The sequence below is a fragment of the Diospyros lotus genome, chromosome 2 (genome assembly GCF_014633365.1).
Source record: "Diospyros lotus cultivar Yz01 chromosome 2, ASM1463336v1, whole genome shotgun sequence".
Classification (NCBI taxonomy): domain Eukaryota; kingdom Viridiplantae; phylum Streptophyta; class Magnoliopsida; order Ericales; family Ebenaceae; genus Diospyros; species Diospyros lotus.
In genome coordinates this window covers 9,219,623-9,239,327 of record NC_068339.1, presented here as the reverse complement: position 1 = coordinate 9,239,327, position 19,705 = coordinate 9,219,623, and the positions used below count along the sequence as shown (strand labels likewise).

The window sequence follows — 19,705 nt, the reverse complement described above, 5'->3', positions numbered from 1 at the left end:
CGAGATTAGGAAAGGTGGGGCCTCACATATCTTCTCACAGCTTCTATTTTGTCTTAACTATGTTTGCAAATCAGAATCTTAATCTTTGTTCATATTTGGTATCTCTCTCGGCTCCTGCTACATACCTGTTTGTGAGAACATAAATCATTTTCATACCAAAGAAAAAAATAGTGTCAAATGTATGAATATTTTTGCATAAAAGATGCGGTAAATATAGCATTTTCCTATGTATGAATCAATGTTGAATATTGTACAGTAGACTTAATTAAGTAGCATTTTATTAAAGAACACTTAAATAAAAAATGATAGTGCATCAGCAATGTGTGTCCAGACAAGAAATACTTTCATTAATGTGTTGTCTTTTTATCATTGGTATCGATAATTAAGCAAGTGAAAGTAATCTTGTGATGGGAATTGAAGATTTGACAAGGAAAGCAATTAACAAGGTGGGATTTTCAAGGATAAAATTAAGAGGTAGCTACCCATCAACCACCATATTTTGATCTGGATCCTGTGGAGATTGGGATATATGTGGAAATGCATTAAAAATATGACAGAAGCAAACAGTTGTCACCAGTACTGATATATATTAAAACCATATATTTTGTAAAAGGTGAACTTTGATCTTGCTTACTCCACGGAATCAATCATCAATTGGTGTCTCCGGCTTTTTTATAGCACCACTTCATCTCTTTCCAACTTGAGGGCCCCTTTTCCCTCCATTCCTTCCCTATATATAAGACCAAAACTTTGACAAAGCTTTCCATTAATCAAACACTTCTCTCCTTATCTCTCTTTCTCTCTCTCTTAGCTAGATATATATATATATATAGCTGCATCAGCTTAATTACTTGCTTGCTAGAAGTTTATTAAGCTGATCGTCAGCTATGGCTATAGAGATTGAGCAGCCTAATTCTGTGGGTTTATCAAAAGTTGCAGTGTCTGAAACCCATGGGGAAGACTCTCCATACTTCGCAGGATGGAAAGCTTATGATGAAGACCCTTATGATGAATCCAGCAACCCTTCTGGCGTTATTCAGATGGGACTGGCAGAAAATCAAGTAAGTATATCTATACATATATGTGTGTATATATATGTTTAGAAGCTCCAACAACTCCATAACATTTGCAGCAAGCTGACCTTAATTTTTCTACAATTTCTTGGACATTTATATATATATATATATATATATATAGGTTTCCTTCGATTTGCTAGAAGAGTACTTGGAAAAGAATCCAGCAACAGCTAGCTGGGGGCAGAAAGTTTCTGGCTTCAGAGAGAATGCTTTGTTTCAGGATTATCACGGCCTTCAATCTTTCAGAAAGGTATCAGAAAAATATCGCACTATATATACACCATAAACAAACAAATTAGAAGAATATATAATTCTAATAACTACGAACCCCTTGTTGAATGTATACTTTAGGCGATGGCAAGTTTCATGGAACAAATAAGAGGGGGAAGGGCCAAGTTCAACCCTGACAGGGTCGTTCTAACAGCTGGAGCCACAGCAGCCAATGAGCTTTTAACCTTCATTCTAGCTGATCCTGGCGATGCTTTGCTTGTTCCAACTCCTTACTACCCAGGGTAAGAACTATATATATACAATATATTCATAATGTGTATCATTACTTAATCTGACGTGAATAATCTACTAATATATTAATGATGCTATCAACTCATTAATTACCTTTAATTATCACTGTTTATTTAAAAACACTAGTGATGCTAAAGTAGAATCAGAAATTTACGGTAAAAAGTTCAATTATTTTGAGATTTTATATATATATATATATATGAATTTCTTGGTGAGAATACCAAGAAAAAGAGGGTCATAGTCTAATATTCTATACCTACTAACATTTTTAACTGACGGCCCACATTTTTTTTTTTTTTTTTTCTGTAAGTATACTGACGGCCCAAATATTACAAATGCTAATTCGAGAATGTTGGTTTCTACGCAGATTCGACAGAGATTTGAGGTGGAGAACCGGCGTGAAGATTGTCCCAGTTCACTGTGACAGCTCCAATAATTTCCAGATCACTCCTCAAGCTCTGGAAGCTGCGTATAGAAGCGCAGAAGCCATGGGCGTCAAAGTAAGAGGGGTTCTAATAACAAACCCATCAAACCCTCTGGGCGCAACAATCCGGCGACCGGTGCTGGAAGAAATCCTTGACTTCGCCTCCCGGAAAAACATCCACCTCGTCTCCGATGAAATCTACTCGGGATCCGTCTTCACAGCGGACGAATTCGTCAGCGTCGCCGAAATCCTCGAAGCCCGGAACTACAAAGACTCCGAGCGAGTCCACATCGTGTACAGCCTCTCCAAAGATCTGGGCCTCCCGGGCTTCAGAGTCGGAACGATTTACTCTTACAGCGATCAGGTCGTGACGACGGCGAGAAGAATGTCGAGCTTCACGCTGATCTCGTCGCAGACGCAGCAGCTCCTGGCCGCCATGTTATCCGACGAGAGCTTCACTGGAAACTACATAAGAACGAACAGGGAGAGGCTGAGGAAGCGGTACGAGATGATCGTCGACGGCCTGAGAAAGGCCGGGATCGAGTGCTTGAAGGGAAACGGAGGGCTGTTTTGCTGGATGAATTTGAGTCCGTTGCTGGAGAAACCGACAAGAGAGTGTGAATTGAAGCTGTGGAAGTCGATCTTAAACGAGGTGAAGCTGAATATATCGCCTGGATCGTCGTGCCACTGCTGGGAGGCGGGCTGGTTTAGGGTTTGCTTCGCCAATATGAGCGAGAAGACGCTGGAAGTGGCTCTCAGGAGAATACGTGATTTCATGGAACGAAGATGAAAGGATTACTAAGGAATAATTAATTAGATTGAGTTTGATGATTCTTTGAGTGATGAAACCCGCGGTTTCAAGAACTGGGTTTTGTCTCGAATTACAGTATAATGTAAATTCGATTGATATTATTGCAATATATATTAATTTTGATACGTTGGATTCTTATTTATTTTTAATCGAGAAAGAAAAAGGGTCCTAAAATCCAAGTAAAGTAGCCTAACATCTTTTGTCGAAACTTCAGTATTAATAATATTATTAATTAATGTTTTTATCTTCAAGATTTGAAATAATATCAAAATTATATATATATATATATGTATTATTATGCCGATCGATAGGCATAGCATTATAGTATATTAGAGAATAAGTTCCACAAGTGATCGATCATAGAAATTATAGGTTCATACATATGGAGATGGACCATCATCTTAATTATTTGTCTTTGTCCATTTAATTGTGGACAGTGGACACCTTGCTTTCTTCCCTTAATTGTCTCTGCGCGTTTGTTCTACCGAACAACAATATATAATATGTTTAGTTATTAATATATACTCCAAACCAAACATAAAGCTAGTCACCAATTGCCTCCATTCTTTTAACACTAATTAAAAGTACTTGTTCTCGTTGACTAGGACCAAGATAACTAACCAAGCTGCGCTCGCGTTTATTTATTTATGACTCTTAAATCTTTGGGATTTAATTAATTGTCGCAATATTATATTTGTTTTTGTCTAACTCTCATAATATCATATATGTTACAAAATGGTAAATGAAATTAGGACCCTTAAAATCAGTGTAATTGACTAATAAAGAGCATCATATATATACAAAAGTGTGGCAAAAATAGGTGCACTACTTCATATATATATATAGGAATAGTAATAGTAGTATGCCCAGGGCATAGCCAAGTGATAAAGGGATAAGCTGAAAAGTTTGTCTAGAGATTTTTAGTGTAAGTTCGATTTCTAGGGAATGTAAAATGTTTCTTTCTGGGGGAGGATTTTAAAAGTGATATTAGTGGTGTTTAGGTCTATCACCCTGATCATTTGGACACATCTCTCAATTTACCTTTTTAATGTAATTTTAGGAACGGGTGACTGGGGACGCTTAATAAGGAGTAATAAAAAATAAAATAAATAGTAGTGGTAGAGTTTATCATGGACAAACTGGAGCCCATGTATATAAAACCCAACCCACCAATGTGTGTGTCAGTGTCACTCTCCTACTTCGAGTCTATAGTCAATTGTTCCAGTTTTTGTCTCTCCTCTTTACATAAATGATCTCACAATTTTATAGTGTTTTATTTTATATTTAAGTGACACGAATAAAGGTTATTTATAAAAAAATAATCTCATTAATATATTAATGTAATATCGCATTGATAACAAAAAAAATACCCTCATAATAAGGAACCCATCATTCGAGTTGATTAAATATAAGACATTATATCAAAATTATATCTGTAAAATAACATCTCCAAATAGCTTTAAGGGCATAGGCTACTTTAGGTGGGTGGCAGCCATCAAATCAAAATCTCCCCTGACTGCTCTAAAACTCATCAATCATCATCTGCTGTCAAATCATGATGAAGATGAGAAAGATGCCTTTGATCTTTCCACGAAATGATTTTCAATAATTTTCAAATAATGTACGATAATTAAATACATAAAATTTGTGATTGCATGTGAAGCCATTGTTATAAGTAACCTCTCACAGCCAGTTTGTGACATGCATTAATTCTAAGATTAAGCGGTGGTGGGATAAAAATAAACCCATACCAATACCATATATCTTAATCTTCCCCTCCCCCGCCGCCGCCGCCGGTACTGTTTTTAACCTAGACCAGATAGATGAGATGAGATGAGACTAACAATATTAACATTTTACAACTCTTGTCTGGGACCAATATTGATGATATCCCTTCATTTCTTTCTTTCCTCAGCCAACTGTTCATCTTATCCAGTCTCCATCGATCGACCGTCCCTCTCTGCTTCTTTAACCAATTAATATGGTGGTGTGGAATCACGGGCATCATTTTCTTATCTGCCAACTACCCAAGTTGGAGTTTTAGTCATTCTGATCGTCTGACAAAAATGTGTAAATTATATATATCTAGGTCATATCTTCCTTGACAATTCCTTCCTCTGCAAAAGCTCAATAGTTAAAAGTAAAGCGAGTGCTGGAACTTGGAAGTCTTGCATGGGTCACTTGCGCCGCCGCGATCGTCGCTGCCATGGTGACCCCCTGTTGCCTAGCTCGTTTAGTCTTCCCCTTCAGGCGGAGCACGCGCAATGAATAATTGCATGCCGCCAATCTATTGGGCAATGCTTGCCCAGCAGCATGCATCTTCCAAAGTACGGTAGAAATTATTCAACGCAGCCGTCATCTCGCTAATATTATGTTTTTGCCTTGATGTGTTACAATTTAATATTTCATAGAAATATATGTTATGTGTGTATATTTTATAAATACATGATAATTAGCAATTTAAAATTTAAAATACATTTTTTAATACTTAATGTTTGCTATAATATTCACTTTTATTTAAATGGTGTGCTCTGTCCGATTTTGATTAAAACTTACAAAAGTTCAAACCGGGAAAAATTATATCAAAACAAACAAGAGTAATGAGATTCTTTTCCAATAAAAATGAATAAGACATGAAAATATTTATATAGAAAATATGAAAAGACTATTATTAAAAAATAAAAAATTTGTTGAATATTTTTTTATTTTTTTCAAACAAATACTTTCACATAAATTACCATATCGATCTCCTATTCATTTGTGTTGGAGATGAATAATATTACTCAACAAAAAATCATTTTTCTGCTTGACTTGGCAGGAGACACCTCCAAGGGAATCACGTGGGCTAATGGGCTGGGCGTGAAAGTTTGGGCCACCTCTTGATTCGTTTCGGGTAATTATCATACATAATTATAAGAATGTTTTTTTAATTTAAAAAATTACACAAATATATTACAAGGTTTAAAACTTGTATAAGTTAATATCTCAACAATTAAGCTAACAATTTCAGAAAGCCAATAGTACTATCTTATATATTTTAATCTCTCCCTCCTAATCTATTCATTCTCCTGCATTCTTTTCTATTCCATCTATATTTTTTTATCTTAGAATAATCGTCTTTGCATGATTCTCGATACTCATACTCTCGATTATACAAGAAGAGATAAATTACAAGTTGGGCTTTTAATCCTTACGCATAACGATGATTGAAGTCATAACCCACTGAATTAGCATCGGCATATTACTTATCCAACCGCTCAACTTATGTTTTGAAATTTTTTATGTTTTTCATCTTATTCAGCGATCTATCTGTCTCTTCTAATTTTTGTATATAATTTTATATTTATGTATATATATTTTTTATTTATAAAATTATATCCTTTTTAGCTTGGTTGTCACATTCTAATATCTTTAAAGTATTTATCTTTTTTTTATTTCTCAAAATTTATCTTTTTTAAATGACAATATTGATATGAATAGTATATTCATCTTTCTTTTATTCCTCATATTTTCTCTCTCCCTTCTTTCTTCATTCATTATTCTATCTATTAACAAGGTATTAACTGAAAAATATAAAATATGAACAATATTTTAGATAAAAATACTTTTCATTATATTCTTTTACGTAAATTTATATTAGACCTTATAAATAAAAAGATAACATATCTCTCAATACATTTCAACAAATTTAATAAAAAATTTGAAACATTTCCTAATGCCTTATATTGATTATTTCATATTTTAATTCAAAAAATATGTATATTTTACGTTGATACAATTTTATTTTATTAATTTTAACAAATATTACTTAAATTAAAGAACACGTTTATGTTTTTTCATTTGAAAAATGAACCTCCATACTAATATGAGTTAAATAACTTAATTTGAGTTTTTCAAATCAAATAACTCAAAAGATATATTTAAAAAATATTAATTTGTGTAGGCTTAATTATATGACACAGAATTAGTAATTTGTGTAGGCTTATTTTATGACACAGAATTAGTAAATTAAGTTAAAATTTAGTTTTATATAATTAAACATAAAATATTTAACATTTGAAGAATAATAAAAAATATTAATTTAAAATTACAAATATATGAAAATAAAAGTATTTCTTTTAATTTCTAGGTCTTAATACAATAAGAAAAGGAAATAAAAAAAAATGATATTATGCGCAAAATTGAAATGAATTTAAAGTAATGAGTTGATTTTAAATTAGCATAATTACAAAATTTTATCTAAGATTTGTTATAACATTCACTTACTATTAATTTTACAAAACTTACATAAACCATTTTGATTTTAACACACACACACACACACACACATATATATATATATATATAGCTATCAAACGTCTAAATTTGTTGAAGAAAAAATGTGCAAAAGTAATTAATATATTTTCCATCGAGTAATTAAGATATTTTGATAAATATTAAAATCATGTAATCTCGCTTTCTGTGTAATAGTTCTCAGAGCTCGCAGAGAGAGTCAAAAGAAACCCTCAGCGGCGAGAAAGGCGAAGAGGAAGAGAGCCTCGTCGTCAAGCACCTCCTTCTCTCTGATTTTACGAGGTTCAATTTACGCCGATTGTTATTATGTTCGCCATGTCTCGTTGTATCCACTGATTGGGGTTTCTGGATCATTTTCTTTTAGATCCAAATGGTTGTGTACTTCAATCTCCGCGCGTTTTCTCTTATTCATTGATATATATGCCCACTTCCGCAGTATGCGTGGGCGAATGTATGGCGATTCGACCTTGGGCATGTACTTATGTTAGATTGATTGTTCCTTCGTTGCTTTTCATTTTCATTGTATCTCAGAGGATGGAGTGAGCGTAAATCCGTACGCTCTTTTTTGTTGCAGGGAAATGAATGATTTCTCTGTATTAGTATGCATTTATTTATTTCTTTGAAAAATTGTACGATTGTGGCTCGAGAATTGATTGTTTTTTTCATGCATTTGGTTTTTTCTAACTTGTCTTTGCTATTGATAATGATTGATGTCATATTTTTTCTAGGAGCACTGGAAAACTTGCATTATTAGGGGCTTAGTTAAAATAGTTGGTGGACCTTTTAAGGTTATATGAAATTTTTCTAGAGCTTGATAATGCGGTCGCTTTGTACTTGAGCTGCGAACCTGGTTGTATCTTTTATGAACAAGGGGCTTCTATTTTTTATTTTTTTTTTTCCAATTTTTCATTTCATTTCTTCAGAAAACAGCATTAAAGGACATTTCACTTGTTGCATAGAATTGATTAAGTCTTTTGCACTTGCTTGTTATCAAGTCTTTTGCACTTGCTTGTTAAGTCTACCTCTGAAACCGCCTGCCAGAATTGCCTAGATCACAATGCTGCAACCAAGGATTGGGGCTGCTTTGATACCAAATGACAGGAATCTAGGTTTGACCTAGGGCTTTTAGTGGAAATTGGAAGAAATTGAGAGGAAGAGTGATTGACAAAGAGAGAGAGAAACAGAAAGAACAGAAAGACAGAGGAAAAAACTGAGAGAGAGGAAATGATGAGAGAGAGAATTGGAGAATTGAAGACAGGGAGAGAATTGAATTCTGTTATTACTCATCATAATTCCCCATTCTCCAATTAATAGCCTATTCATAGGCTTTCTATATTTCAGTTTTAGTTGTAACTGAGAGGTACAATATGAATCAACAGCACTTAAGTACAATGTAGTAATTGCATTAAACCACAATTATTATTATATTTACTGTTAAAGATTGTCTAGAGTTAGTGATAGGTTTATATGCAGTTTAAATGCGGTTAAGGGTTAGTTAATAGGTTGGTGACTCTCTTGTAATATTAATTATTAGTGGGGGGCAAAATCAGTAATACCATAATCAGCCCTAGGAAATATCACCCTATTTTCTATAAATAGGGCAGTGGGGCTGAGAGATAGAGAACCGCATGTTCTCTTCTGATTTCACGAGAGCCTTGAGAGTGAGAAAGCTGTGAGTTAGTCTTGTACACTTTTGGGAAGGCTTGTATCGTGGGAGAGAGAAGAGGGAAGTCTTGTACTGTTTTTCATCAAATAAAGAAGGCTGCTTGGTGGTGGTTTGAAGGTTGGATGTAGTGCCAATTCAATTGGCATGAACCAGGATAATCTCGATGTTCTTATGGATGTGTGGTTTGTGTTTCTTGTTTGTTTTAATTCTGCTTCTATTTATATTTTCTGTTGATTCTATTAAATTTGTTCCTTAGATCAAATCCGTGAGTGTGTGAGAGTAAGTGTGGTAGAATTTCTGTCCAAGAAAATAGTTCCAGCAACCCTAGATATAACATTTACTATTATATTCTTGGAGTTGTGACAATCCCAATCCCCACTCCTTGAAAAATTTCTTGTCCCCAAGAAATTCAGCAACTGGCCACTTTTTTTTTCCTTCCTCTTTTCTTTTTCCTTTATTTCTTTCTCCTTCTAGGCCTTTTCCTCTTCTCTCTCATGTTCCTTTTCTTTTGCTTTTCCTGCAAATAGAAAATGTGGTCCTCAAAGATCTCCTTGTCAAAGCTCTCTTCTCCAATTGATCTGTAAGTTCCATGATTTCCTTGTCCTTCATGCTGTAATTACTCCAGTGAGTTTTAGCAAGAAGTATTCCGACAGCGACCTGCTCTTCCATCATCCTCTGAACCACATCGCGGTTCTTCTGTTCATTCCGCTTCAATTGCTCCTTCTGCATCCTCCTCTGCTCCAGATCACAAATATACTCGTTGAAAATTTCAATGTGATCAAATTTTTCCAGACGCGAGCATCTTTCATCATCCTTTAACCGATCTTTAATTTTCCTCCATTAGATGTTGACTTTGATTAAGACTCAGGTTTCCAAAAGTTGTCTGAACTCTAACCTATTCCACCTATAATCCTCCTGAACTTTTTCCTGCTCCTTTTTCTGAAGATCCACCGACTATCTTTTGAGCAGATCTTCATGTTCTACAGGTCACTCTATCGCCTTGAACCATTCATCTTCAACAGATATCTCCTCCAATGTTGTTGCAGTGACTTTTCCAGCAATTTCCATTCCTTTCTTGGCATCCTGAATTGCCTCATCCAATTCAGGTCTTTCCTCATTTCCTGCAACTACCATTCCTTTCTTGACATCCTGAATTGCCTGATCCAATTTAGGTAATTCATCAGTTTCTTGCAAACCGGAGGTATTAGGTAGGATTCCAGCTCCTGCTGGAATCAGTCTGCAGTGGAACTTGGAGGAAATTCCACTGGTAGACTGACCTGAAACATCTTTGAAATCTCATTCAAAAAGTTGTCCTACTTTTTGCCTACATTAGCAAAACCTTCCTTGATTCCTTTCTCTAATTTCTGTACACTTTCTCTTGTTGCAGCACTTTCTGCTCGGTAGCATCTCACCTGTGCCTGAGTCTTCCTTAAACCTAAGTCCAGATTGTCCATTCTCGTCTCCATCTGCTTCATGTGGATGCTTTCTGCCATCACCTCTGCTTGCCTTCAATAAGAATCTCCTGAATCAACAGCCTCCTGAGAATTGATTGGCTCTGAAACAGTCTCCTGTGAATCAATCGGCTCTGAAACTGCTTCCAGTAATTGCCTGAATCTACCTCTGAAAGTGCCTGCCAGAATCGCCTAGATCACAATGCAACAACCGAGGATTGGCTGCTTTGATACCAAATGACAGGAATCTAGGTTTGACCTAGGGTTTTTAGTGGAAATTGGAAGAAATCGAGAGGAAGAGTGATTGAGAAAGAGAGAGAGAAACAGAAAGACAGGAAAAAACCGAGAGAGAGGAAATGATCAAGGGAGAGAATTGGAGAATTGAAGACAGATAGAATTGAATTCTGTTATTACTCATCATAATTCCCTATTCTTCAATTAATGGGCTATTTATGGGCTTTCTATCTTTCAGTTTTAGTTGTAACTGAGAGGTACAATATGAATCAGCAGCACTTAAGTACAATGTAGTAATTGCATTAAACTACAATTTTTATTATATTTACTATTATATCCTTGGGGTTGTGACACCGAGTTACCTAGCAAGAATGCAAACAACACTCAACACACATAGGTGTACATGTGTGCAACAAGTAGTGGCGCAAGTTAAGCATGAAATCAGCATGCTTCCAAAGCAACAGCATTTTTATTATTTCATCAATGTATCCAGACTACAAGTAGGGGTGTAGACTAAGCATTTTCTTATTTGTACGAGAATGCAACAACAGCAACAGCAGTTTGAAAGTAACCTTGATTGGTTCTGATGCAGCATATGGGGCATCACTGCTTGTTTGTATATTGTTCTGTTTTTATAGCTAACACCTGCATGTAGAAGCGATGGTATTCTTTCTGTTAACCATAGCAGTTATTCTTCACTTTAGATGGGTTGTATTCTTGTATGGCAGAAATTTTATGTTTGCTTTTATCTGATTAGAAACTCGATTGTCTCTGGAACTGTTTCATTTAGTAATTACATGTTCAGTTGTAAAGCAGGGCACTGATGGCATCAAGATTGCAACAATTACGATCTAAGGCATCGGGAGTTTCGCAATATGTGGCAAAGCATGGAGTTCCATACTACAAGCAGTTGTTGGAGCAGAACAAGCAATACATTCAAGAGCCACCCACTGTGGAGAAATGCAACCTGTTGGCCAAGCAATTGCTTTACACTCGACTTGCTAGGTTATCCCTTCTGTACCTTTGTTGTGTTGGCAATTGAGTTTTATGTTATGCTAAATAGATAGTATTGGCTTGGCCATAAACTTTAGTGCACAGCTGGTCTCTTCTCAAAATGTACATACAAAAATGAAGTTATAGATCTCATAATACACTTTCATACAGAAAACATTTTTGTAATTATACGAGCAGTGTTGATATACTCCTTATGGTTGCACTTGATTGTTGGAGTATATGCCTATATTTCCAACTATTAAGATGTTTATTTGTTTCTTGTGTTAGTTATAGCTGATATATTTGATAGTTGGCATATAATACAACTTTCCATAGCGAACTTTCCTTTGGAGTTAGTAGACTCAAATGGATGCAAGCTTATCACTTATCTGCCACTATGTTGCTTTTTTTCTTTCGCAATATGTTGACTTTGGGATATATTACTCAAAGTCTACATGTATTAAGAAGGATGCAAAATGGCCTCTCTCGACTGGCCTGAAGGCACTCATTTTGCCTGAAATGATTCAAAAACTCAGGTTTCCAGTATCATTTTCCCCGGTCACTGCTCTTTTAGTTAGAGGAGAATAGGTTTGGTGTTGGGCTTTTTTAAATTCTTTGAATGATCTGCAACTGCAAGGTCAAAGACAGGGAAACGCTTAGAGTTGACATATTTCTTTCAGACCTGCTAAAAGTTGGCTTGCTGAAAGAAGAGTATTTGTGTGCTTCTCACCCCAGAATATTATTCGATGGGAAAAAGATTTATATAGTTTAGATACTGTCACCTAGTTAGGAGGTAGAATGCCATTTGGTAATCTGTATTGGAATTGTACAACAGTCTAGTTTATTTTATGAAATGTACCTTTTGTTTTTGAGGATGCATTTGTTGATGCATCTCATACAAGAATTGCTTTTAGCGCAATAGCAGCCAGTGTTTTACTTGGAGTAACTCAGTAACTTTGTTTTCTTTTTTTGGTCAAAGTTATCCTGTTAATATGACTGTAACTTCGCTATGCATACATGAATTTTTCCCGCACGGTCATCTCACTTGATTACTCTTAACAGTATTCCAGGTCGTTACGAGTCATTCTGGAAGGAACTTGATTACGTCAAGCATATATGGAAGAATAGGCAAGAGCTGAAGGTTGAGGATGCAGGGATTGCCGCTTTATTTGGACTGGAATGCTTTGCATGGTTTTGTGCTGGGGAGATTGTTGGAAGGGGATTTACATTCACCGGTTACTATCCATGAGAAAAAACACTTACGTGCAATTATATGGGGTGATTGATGTCTCTACAAGCTTTCTTCCTGCACTTGAGGATTGGTTAGTTCAGTATTGGCATTGTTCATTTAAGAATTTGTTTTCCTTCTGATAAAATTTTGAAGCTGAGGAATCAGTGGGTAAAGGGGACGCAAGGACGGCTGGCCTCAATAATCCCTGTATTTGGTAATGGGTGAACTGTCACTCACTTTCTAGTCTCAATACTCTTCTCTTGAGATGCATCTGTTTGAAATGTTTTTATCTCCAGAAACTATTATTTCAAATATTAAATGGCAGTCAATCCAGCACCCAGCAGTGCACATAAAAAAAAAAGCCTCAATGTGATGCTGCTTTACATATATCTGAGAAACCTCATGAACCTCCTGACATCTTTCATGACATTCGACCGGCTGGCAGAGGCAGATTTTGTAGTTTTGACTTACTTTCTGCATATTTCTTTTGCTTTTGCAGCAAATGATTCTGCACGCATTAGAGGAAAAGCAATAGTTCCATCTCAGTGGCCCTGGTTGAATCCAATCTTTTTTTTAAAAAAAATCAGAAGATAGAACATATACCAATAATATAGGCCAACAAATGCCAGTACAACAACTAAAATTGCAAATTCTTGACAGGCAAAAGATACAAGGATTTAAGCCTCGATTGTTTTGGCAGTTCCTCGAATTTTCCCCCATGATAGCTTCATCTGGGCGGGCACCAGAATCGCTGCCATCAAACTGTTGGGCAGTGTTGATGATGAAGACAGCATAATCGGCACCATTACGCATCATATCGGCATTGCAAATGTGATGCTTGGGCAGCCCATCTCCAAGAATTATCATCCCTGTCATCCGTGGAGTTGCATGGACCGCTTCACCGTTCATGGCCCTAATATCTTTTTGTAAAGCTACCAGTTGTCAATGTGTATCTTAAGTTAATAATATTTGGACATAGGAATGGCATTGAAGTAGAATGTATACCTTGAACTAAGTCAATGACCAGACCGGGGTTGCGGAAAGAATGGAAGACGAGCAATAACTTTAGATTGAGTCCTCAGTCCACAACACATTCTGTAAAACAAAAGAAAAATGGTAGGATAGGTCAGGATAGAATTCAACAAATGCTATTTTTTGATTGGTCGTCTAATATCAAATTAAAGTATCTTTATTTAGGTAGCGTTTGTTAAAATGAGTAAGATAAGACTCTATTAAGATAATTTATCTGTAAAATTTAAAATAAGTTATCCGAATAGAAGAATGAATAAATTTATCTTTAAAATTATTTTTATCTAAAATATTTTTTATATTCTATTTTTTTATCTATATTTTAATTAATAAACACTATTATAGAGAATGTGAGTTCAACAGCTTGGATGTCCCCAAGGGGCAAAAACTCAACCAAGTTCAATGAAAGCAGAGTTACCAGAACATAATTGAAAGCAAACGCCAAAGTGAACAGAGGGACTGCAAATGATATGGCTCATTTCGTAGTGCTTGAACACAATTCATAAACCATATACAAGCCAGATAAACTTAAATAGTGTATTAACGCTTTTCCTTTGGACTGTAGATTGGAAAAAAAAAATTCTTATTATAAGGTTGGATATTATCATGCATCAGTGAAAAGTGTCGTGTTTTTCTTTTTATATAATAATATTTATGCTAATCTCTAAAACAATTATTTCTATGATCTGTTAGGATTTAAAACATTTGTCACGTGCCTTTCTCTTATAGATTTATATTCTATGACATTAGGGGTCCTAAAATGCATTCTCTTATTGTTTAGACCAAAAGGTAAAATCCTTCACCCTAAGGGCTCCTGCAGTTTAGTCTCAAAAATTCTATAGGAGAAATAAATCACGAAATTTAGCAATGAGATTCAAACACGAGACTTGTGACTGGCTATATAGTAGCTAGAATCTAAGACTCTTTGAGACCAACATATGTACGGTTTCAATCGCTAGGCTATGCCTCACCTTAAGGGCCCCTCACAGCTCAATCCTAAGATTTTTGCAAGAAAGATAAATTACAAAACCCAACAATGAGATTTAAACACGAGACTTATGAGTGGCTATACAACAGCTAGAATGTAAAGCTTTTGCTCTTTAAAATCAACATATAGGCTCAACCGTTAGGCTATGCCGTGTGCATTCTCTTACTCTTCTTTCGTGGTTCAATGGCTGCTGCGAATCGCCCTTTTGAGACCCTTCTTTTGGATGAACGGTGAACCACAGTCGATCAATATTTGCAAAATATTGTTAATTTGATTTGATGGGCAACAAAAGGACGGGCAACTAATGAAAAGCTGAAGGGGCGTTCCGAGAATCGAACTCGGGACCTCTCGCACCCAAAGCGAGAATCATACCACTAGACCAAACGCCCTCGCATGTGGTTAACACTCTAAAAAGTTAATCTTCACTCCAAAGAAACTTCTAGGGTTTCCGCAGAGGCTTATAAATTGTTGCTTTGCTTCCGAAGATTAGCTGAAATCACTTGCGCCCGGCATCTTCGATCTCTCGCTCTGTTCTTCTCCTCGGGTAGGTTTCTTCTGCTCGATCAACTTCCCCGTTCGCATATATATATATATATGTATGTATGTATACACACACATTCTTATATCTGCGAATGTATGCTTCTAAAGCGTATTGGTTTCTGAGACTTCGTCGTACGTTGTACGGATAATTTTCGACTTACGGTGTTATGCAAAATGCACCTCTATATGCTTTAATCTCGAGTGGCTTTTATAAATCTAGCTAATTTGGAACTCTCTCGAACAGGCACAAATGGCGACTGTTCCAGGACCCTTGATTTGGGAGATCGTGAAGAAGAACAATTCCTTTCTGGTCAAAGAGTTCGGCAATGGCACCGCTAGCGTTCAGTTCAGCAAGGAGCCCAACAATCTCTACAACCTCAACTCCTACAAGCATTCAGGTACTTGGTGTTTCAGTTTCCCTAGAAATTCATGTGTATGAAAACAAGCGGAATTTTTGTATTCGTGCGTGATGATTTTTGGTTTTGCGGGTGGAAATTTAGGGTTAGCGAACCACAAAACTGTGACGATTCAGGCTGGAAAGGATTCGTCGGTTGCGTTTGCGACGACCAAGACGAAGAAGCAGAACAGGCCTGCAAGTTTGCTACACAAGTCGGCCTTGAAGAAGGAATTCCCTCGGATGGCCAAGGCCGTTAAGAATCAGGTATTTGATGACTTTTTATTGTCACGTGAATGGTGGTTGTGTAGTGTATTTGTTTGTGTGTGTTAGCTATATGTACTGGCAGGTCTTATTGGGCTCTATAAATGATGGAGATATATGTATCAGATCAACTGTGTATATCACCCTGTGTATATCAGGAATTGGTTTGCTTTGTGGCTGGGAATTAATCAATTTTGTAATCTATTATATGTTTGGAACTAGAAATTGTCCTCAACCTTATTATTTCAATATCTGGAATTGGGATTTCTGAAAGGGAAGTAAAGGAAATTTGTTTACCGTCTAAAATAGATCAATCAAGCCAAACTAGTTTTTTCTGTCAATTTTTGCTGTTCTCTACCTTTAATTCTACTGGAAATGTTGTATTAGACTCACTGGATTAGGCATATAATAGATGAAACAGATCTTTCTCAACCTCTTACCCACTCTTGTATCAACATTATAAAAGATAACACAAACAGAAATGAAGAGAATTGAAAGGACAGAACATTAAACGAAATCAAACCAAACAAGAAGCCAGCGATTATCCTGGTTCGGATTGCAAGAGATGCAACCCTACATCTAGCAGTCAAAACACCCCTAAGAGCAGTCTTTTATTGCCAAGAATGATCAGTACAACAGCTTCTGGATCCCTCTCTTCTATCCCCAAGTACATCAAACCTTTGCTCCCCAAGATTCAAAGCTATCTCAAAAACACTAGCCTTTCTCTCAGAACGAAACAGCATTCATTTCAATAGAATGAGAAAATCGTACCAACCGGCTACCCCTTGCCCTCTATTTATAATAGGGGCGGGCATCCCAATAAAACTAATTGCAACTAGATAATTCTGGTTTGACCCCTAAACTTACACTAATTACATTTAGGGTATAATTTCCAACCGCCTATCTAGACCTTAGCCGCTTTATGCCACTGCCTTCACTGATCTTCTAGGTTAACTCGAGGCAAACATATCAACAGGAAGAAAAGTAAATATAGTTTTAGTTACTTCATTTTGTTTTCTTATCATTTTTTGTTTCATTATCTCTGCCTGACAATGCAACATAAGCAGCCTTTTGTAAAAGATTCTTTGTGGGTAAATATAGATAACAAGATGAGTCTGTTTATTTTCTTACCTGACTAAAATAGCAAATAAGTTTCAGTGTCAAGACCTTTTTTTGTTCATTCAGAAATATATATAGCCTTGTAAAGTGGTTTGTAATCAGAAGAGTAGTCTAGATTGTCATAATATGTTTTCCTCCCTTTGGAAGGCACTTCACTATGGATTATTGTATTATTTAGGAGTTATTGTAGTAGGCAGCCGTAAATAGATGGAGTTCATATTACACAATTTTGGTACTCTTAAGACAGGTTAAAAAATTGGTGATGTCTACCATTTCATAATTATGTGTGTTGGCTCTTTCATTAAATCTGCTACTGAGTAGTGTTAACCATAAACGTTCAATGCTTGTAAATCGTGTAATAACAAATTTTCTTTTCTTATTTTTTTTATTTTTCATGAACATGGTATGGTTGAAATGTGTGTGTACATGCCCTTTTGTCTGTTGATTTCATTGAAGAATTTAATACCAATGGTAATGAGAATAAGCATTCTTTTATAAAATTACTAGTTAACATGAAGATATGTTTGGTATCTGATCAGATTGACTTGTTTTGACTTTCTTGAATATTTGTAGTGCATGATGTTGTGATGAAGATTACATGACATTTCATCTATGCATGGCTAGCACAATGGCATAAAAGAGTATCTTTTTGGGGTTGTTAAGGAACTGAGAAACCAATTAAGAGTACTCATCTACAAAATCATGAGCATGACATGGTTGTATTTATATCCAATGATCTCAGTATTGGATCCCTGATGGGAAATATATTTATTCATAGCCAATAAATTATTTTTCTAGCTTTGAAAGTTTAAACATAGAATCGAAAAATTGAGATTGTATACAATGAGTTGCCATTTCTTTCAGGGAGCGTGTTATTGATGTTAGTGTTTTAACCTTTTGCTTGTGTTGTCAAGAAATTTCATGTGGGCATATATTAGAGATGTATTCACAGAATCACAATGTGTATTTCTCTGCCTGTGCTAGCTTAATCAATTTTCTGCACTCACATGTATTTCTGTATGACTTAGCTCTTTGAAATCATCTTTTAGGAAATCAGCAGTAGTCCTTGAACTCAAAAACTGATAGGAAGCTTCCTTTACTGAAAGGAATTGAATGATCTCCTGGGAACTTTTAGGCTGTGATGAGCCATTAACATATATAAGAGGATCCTTCTTGCAGTGTTATCTTCAGTGAAATATCTTTGTTACGCTTGGCTTCTGAGCCTCTGTTTCTAATACACTGGTGCACCATGCGCATATTTGCTATCATTTCCACAAATTGTTTTTGACTTGCTGGAGCAAGATTTCATCCACGGCAGCTGGTATAGTCCACGTGAAAACATTTTGAAGGGAAAATGGGACAGATGACTTGTGATTCTGTTTTGGTCAAAATTTCAGACATCTTGCTTCTCCAAGTGGTTCAATTGTTTTCAGAATACTGGTGATACCAGTTTCAATCCAGTATAGCCATATCCTGTCCATACCAGCTGGTGGTTTTATTGGCAACCTTCATCCTCCGTGAAAAGGTTTTTGTGAATATATTTACTTTATGCGCTGCCAAAAGTGAATTCTGATGTGGATTAGGTTTCGTTGATAAGCTTGGCCAATTGAATTAGGTAAAATTTACTTCGACATATTAGTGATGTCTTGATCCTCATTTTCAATGATGACTTTCATTTGGTTTTCTGACAAGTTCTTTGGATCATGTAATGCCTCCCCTCCCCCCAAACAAATAATATATACATATATATCAAGCAAAATAATGGAAAGATCAAAGCCCCCATGTAGAAGAAGTGTGTTTATTTTGAATGTCATTAGCTTCTAATCAGTGGTTGGCAAATGGTTTCAGGTTGGTGAGAACTATTACAGGCCAGATTTGAAGAATGCAGCTCTGGCAAGGCTCAGTGCCGTTAACAGGAGTCTTAAGGTTGCCAAATCTGGTGTGAAGAAGAGAAATAGACAAGCCTAAACATGAGTGGATGTCATGTTTAGTTCCTCATTTGTTTTCCTTTCTGTGGTGTGTTGAGATAATTATTCTGTTCTGTAGCAAATTAGTCAAAAAAAGAGTTTTGTTTTTATTCGTAGCAGGGTGCCATTTACTTTTCCATTTATTTGTCAAAGGGTGAACTTAAATTTCGACTTGGCAATAAAATTTGTTTTGCGCTTTTGGCAGTTTCTGTATTTTCTTGGAGGCTGTTTGTCTTAGCTTCATAAATTGTCGGTGCTTATAAGTTATTTTGGGTATTTTAATTTTTAGAGTTTATGGACGTTTCGTCCTTTTCTTTGGTTTTTTTTTTCTTAGATAATTATATTATTATAAGCTCTAAATATATATATAAAAAAAAAAGCCAAGGGAAGTTATTGAAAGTGCTTATAAATTGAATAGTTATGAGCTTCATTAAATTGGCTAAATAATTAGTAAAGAAATATAATCTGTTAGAAAGCTTATAAGTTTTCTGAACTAGCAATAATGGTTTTTGAACTTGCCTCAAATTATAGGAGCTTTTTAAGTTTTATATGAAGTGTTTATAAGTTCTATATAAACCTAAGCCAATTCTAAATTAAAGTGCATAATAATCAAAATAAACTGTTATAGAAAAACAAAGTAAATAAATACAAACATAATAACTACGCTACTTAAAAGACATAAAAATAGATGTAAAATGTCTAT

At 35.5% G+C, this 19,705-nt stretch overlaps 3 protein-coding genes and 2 non-coding genes across 6 annotated transcripts; 4 read left to right on the top strand and 1 right to left on the bottom strand.

Annotated features, from left to right (window-relative positions):
- Positions 1-759: 759 nt before the first annotated feature.
- Positions 760-2,971, top strand: LOC127795284 (1-aminocyclopropane-1-carboxylate synthase 7). The gene is made up of 4 exons (XM_052326874.1): positions 760-1,061; positions 1,198-1,326; positions 1,428-1,588; positions 1,966-2,971. Exons 1-4 carry the CDS (start codon positions 888-890, stop codon positions 2,810-2,812), a joined length of 1,311 nt encoding a protein of 436 aa, XP_052182834.1. The 5' UTR covers positions 760-887; the 3' UTR covers positions 2,813-2,971.
- A 4,313-nt stretch (positions 2,972-7,284) lies between these two features.
- LOC127795579 (uncharacterized) lies at positions 7,285-13,088 on the top strand. 2 transcript variants are annotated; one of them, XM_052327354.1, is made up of 3 exons: positions 7,285-7,408; positions 11,294-11,482; positions 12,533-13,088. In XM_052327354.1, the coding sequence occupies exons 2-3, from the start codon at positions 11,301-11,303 to the stop codon at positions 12,717-12,719; spliced, it is 369 nt and encodes a 122-aa protein (XP_052183314.1). In that variant the 5' UTR covers positions 7,285-7,408; positions 11,294-11,300; the 3' UTR covers positions 12,720-13,088. The 2 variants fall into 2 exon arrangements, with proteins under 2 accessions (XP_052183314.1, XP_052183313.1); XM_052327353.1 differs by having other exon boundaries at positions 11,283-11,482.
- Positions 13,089-15,035: 1,947 nt separating this feature from the next.
- On the bottom strand, positions 15,036-15,107 carry TRNAP-UGG (transfer RNA proline (anticodon UGG)). Its single transcript has one exon. It is a non-coding gene; the product is annotated as a tRNA-Pro (tRNA).
- A 7-nt stretch (positions 15,108-15,114) lies between these two features.
- LOC127795700 (60S ribosomal protein L28-1-like) lies at positions 15,115-19,215 on the top strand. Its single transcript, XM_052327548.1, has 4 exons — positions 15,115-15,262; positions 15,503-15,656; positions 15,759-15,919; positions 18,884-19,215. The coding sequence occupies exons 2-4, from the start codon at positions 15,509-15,511 to the stop codon at positions 19,001-19,003; spliced, it is 429 nt and encodes a 142-aa protein (XP_052183508.1). The 5' UTR covers positions 15,115-15,262; positions 15,503-15,508; the 3' UTR covers positions 19,004-19,215.
- Positions 18,168-18,261, top strand: LOC127796124 (small nucleolar RNA R24). The gene has a single exon (XR_008021952.1). It is a non-coding gene; the product is annotated as a small nucleolar RNA R24 (small nucleolar RNA).
- Positions 19,216-19,705: the final 490 nt, after the last annotated feature.

Coding starts and splice junctions, on each gene's coding strand:
- LOC127795284 (XM_052326874.1), top strand. CDS start 888: ATGGCTATAGAGATTGAGCAGCCTAATTCTGTGGGTTTATCAAAAGTT. Junction 1,062..1,197: donor TGGGACTGGCAGAAAATCAA/GTAAGTATATCT, acceptor ATATATATATAG/GTTTCCTTCGATTTGCTAGA. Junction 1,589..1,965: donor CCAACTCCTTACTACCCAGG/GTAAGAACTATA, acceptor GTTTCTACGCAG/ATTCGACAGAGATTTGAGGT.
- LOC127795579 (XM_052327354.1), top strand. CDS start 11,301: ATGGCATCAAGATTGCAACAATTACGATCTAAGGCATCGGGAGTTTCG. Junction 11,483..12,532: donor CTTTACACTCGACTTGCTAG/GTTATCCCTTCT, acceptor TACTCTTAACAG/TATTCCAGGTCGTTACGAGT.
- LOC127795700 (XM_052327548.1), top strand. CDS start 15,509: ATGGCGACTGTTCCAGGACCCTTGATTTGGGAGATCGTGAAGAAGAAC. Junction 15,657..15,758: donor CAACTCCTACAAGCATTCAG/GTACTTGGTGTT, acceptor GTGGAAATTTAG/GGTTAGCGAACCACAAAACT. Junction 15,920..18,883: donor CCAAGGCCGTTAAGAATCAG/GTATTTGATGAC, acceptor AAATGGTTTCAG/GTTGGTGAGAACTATTACAG.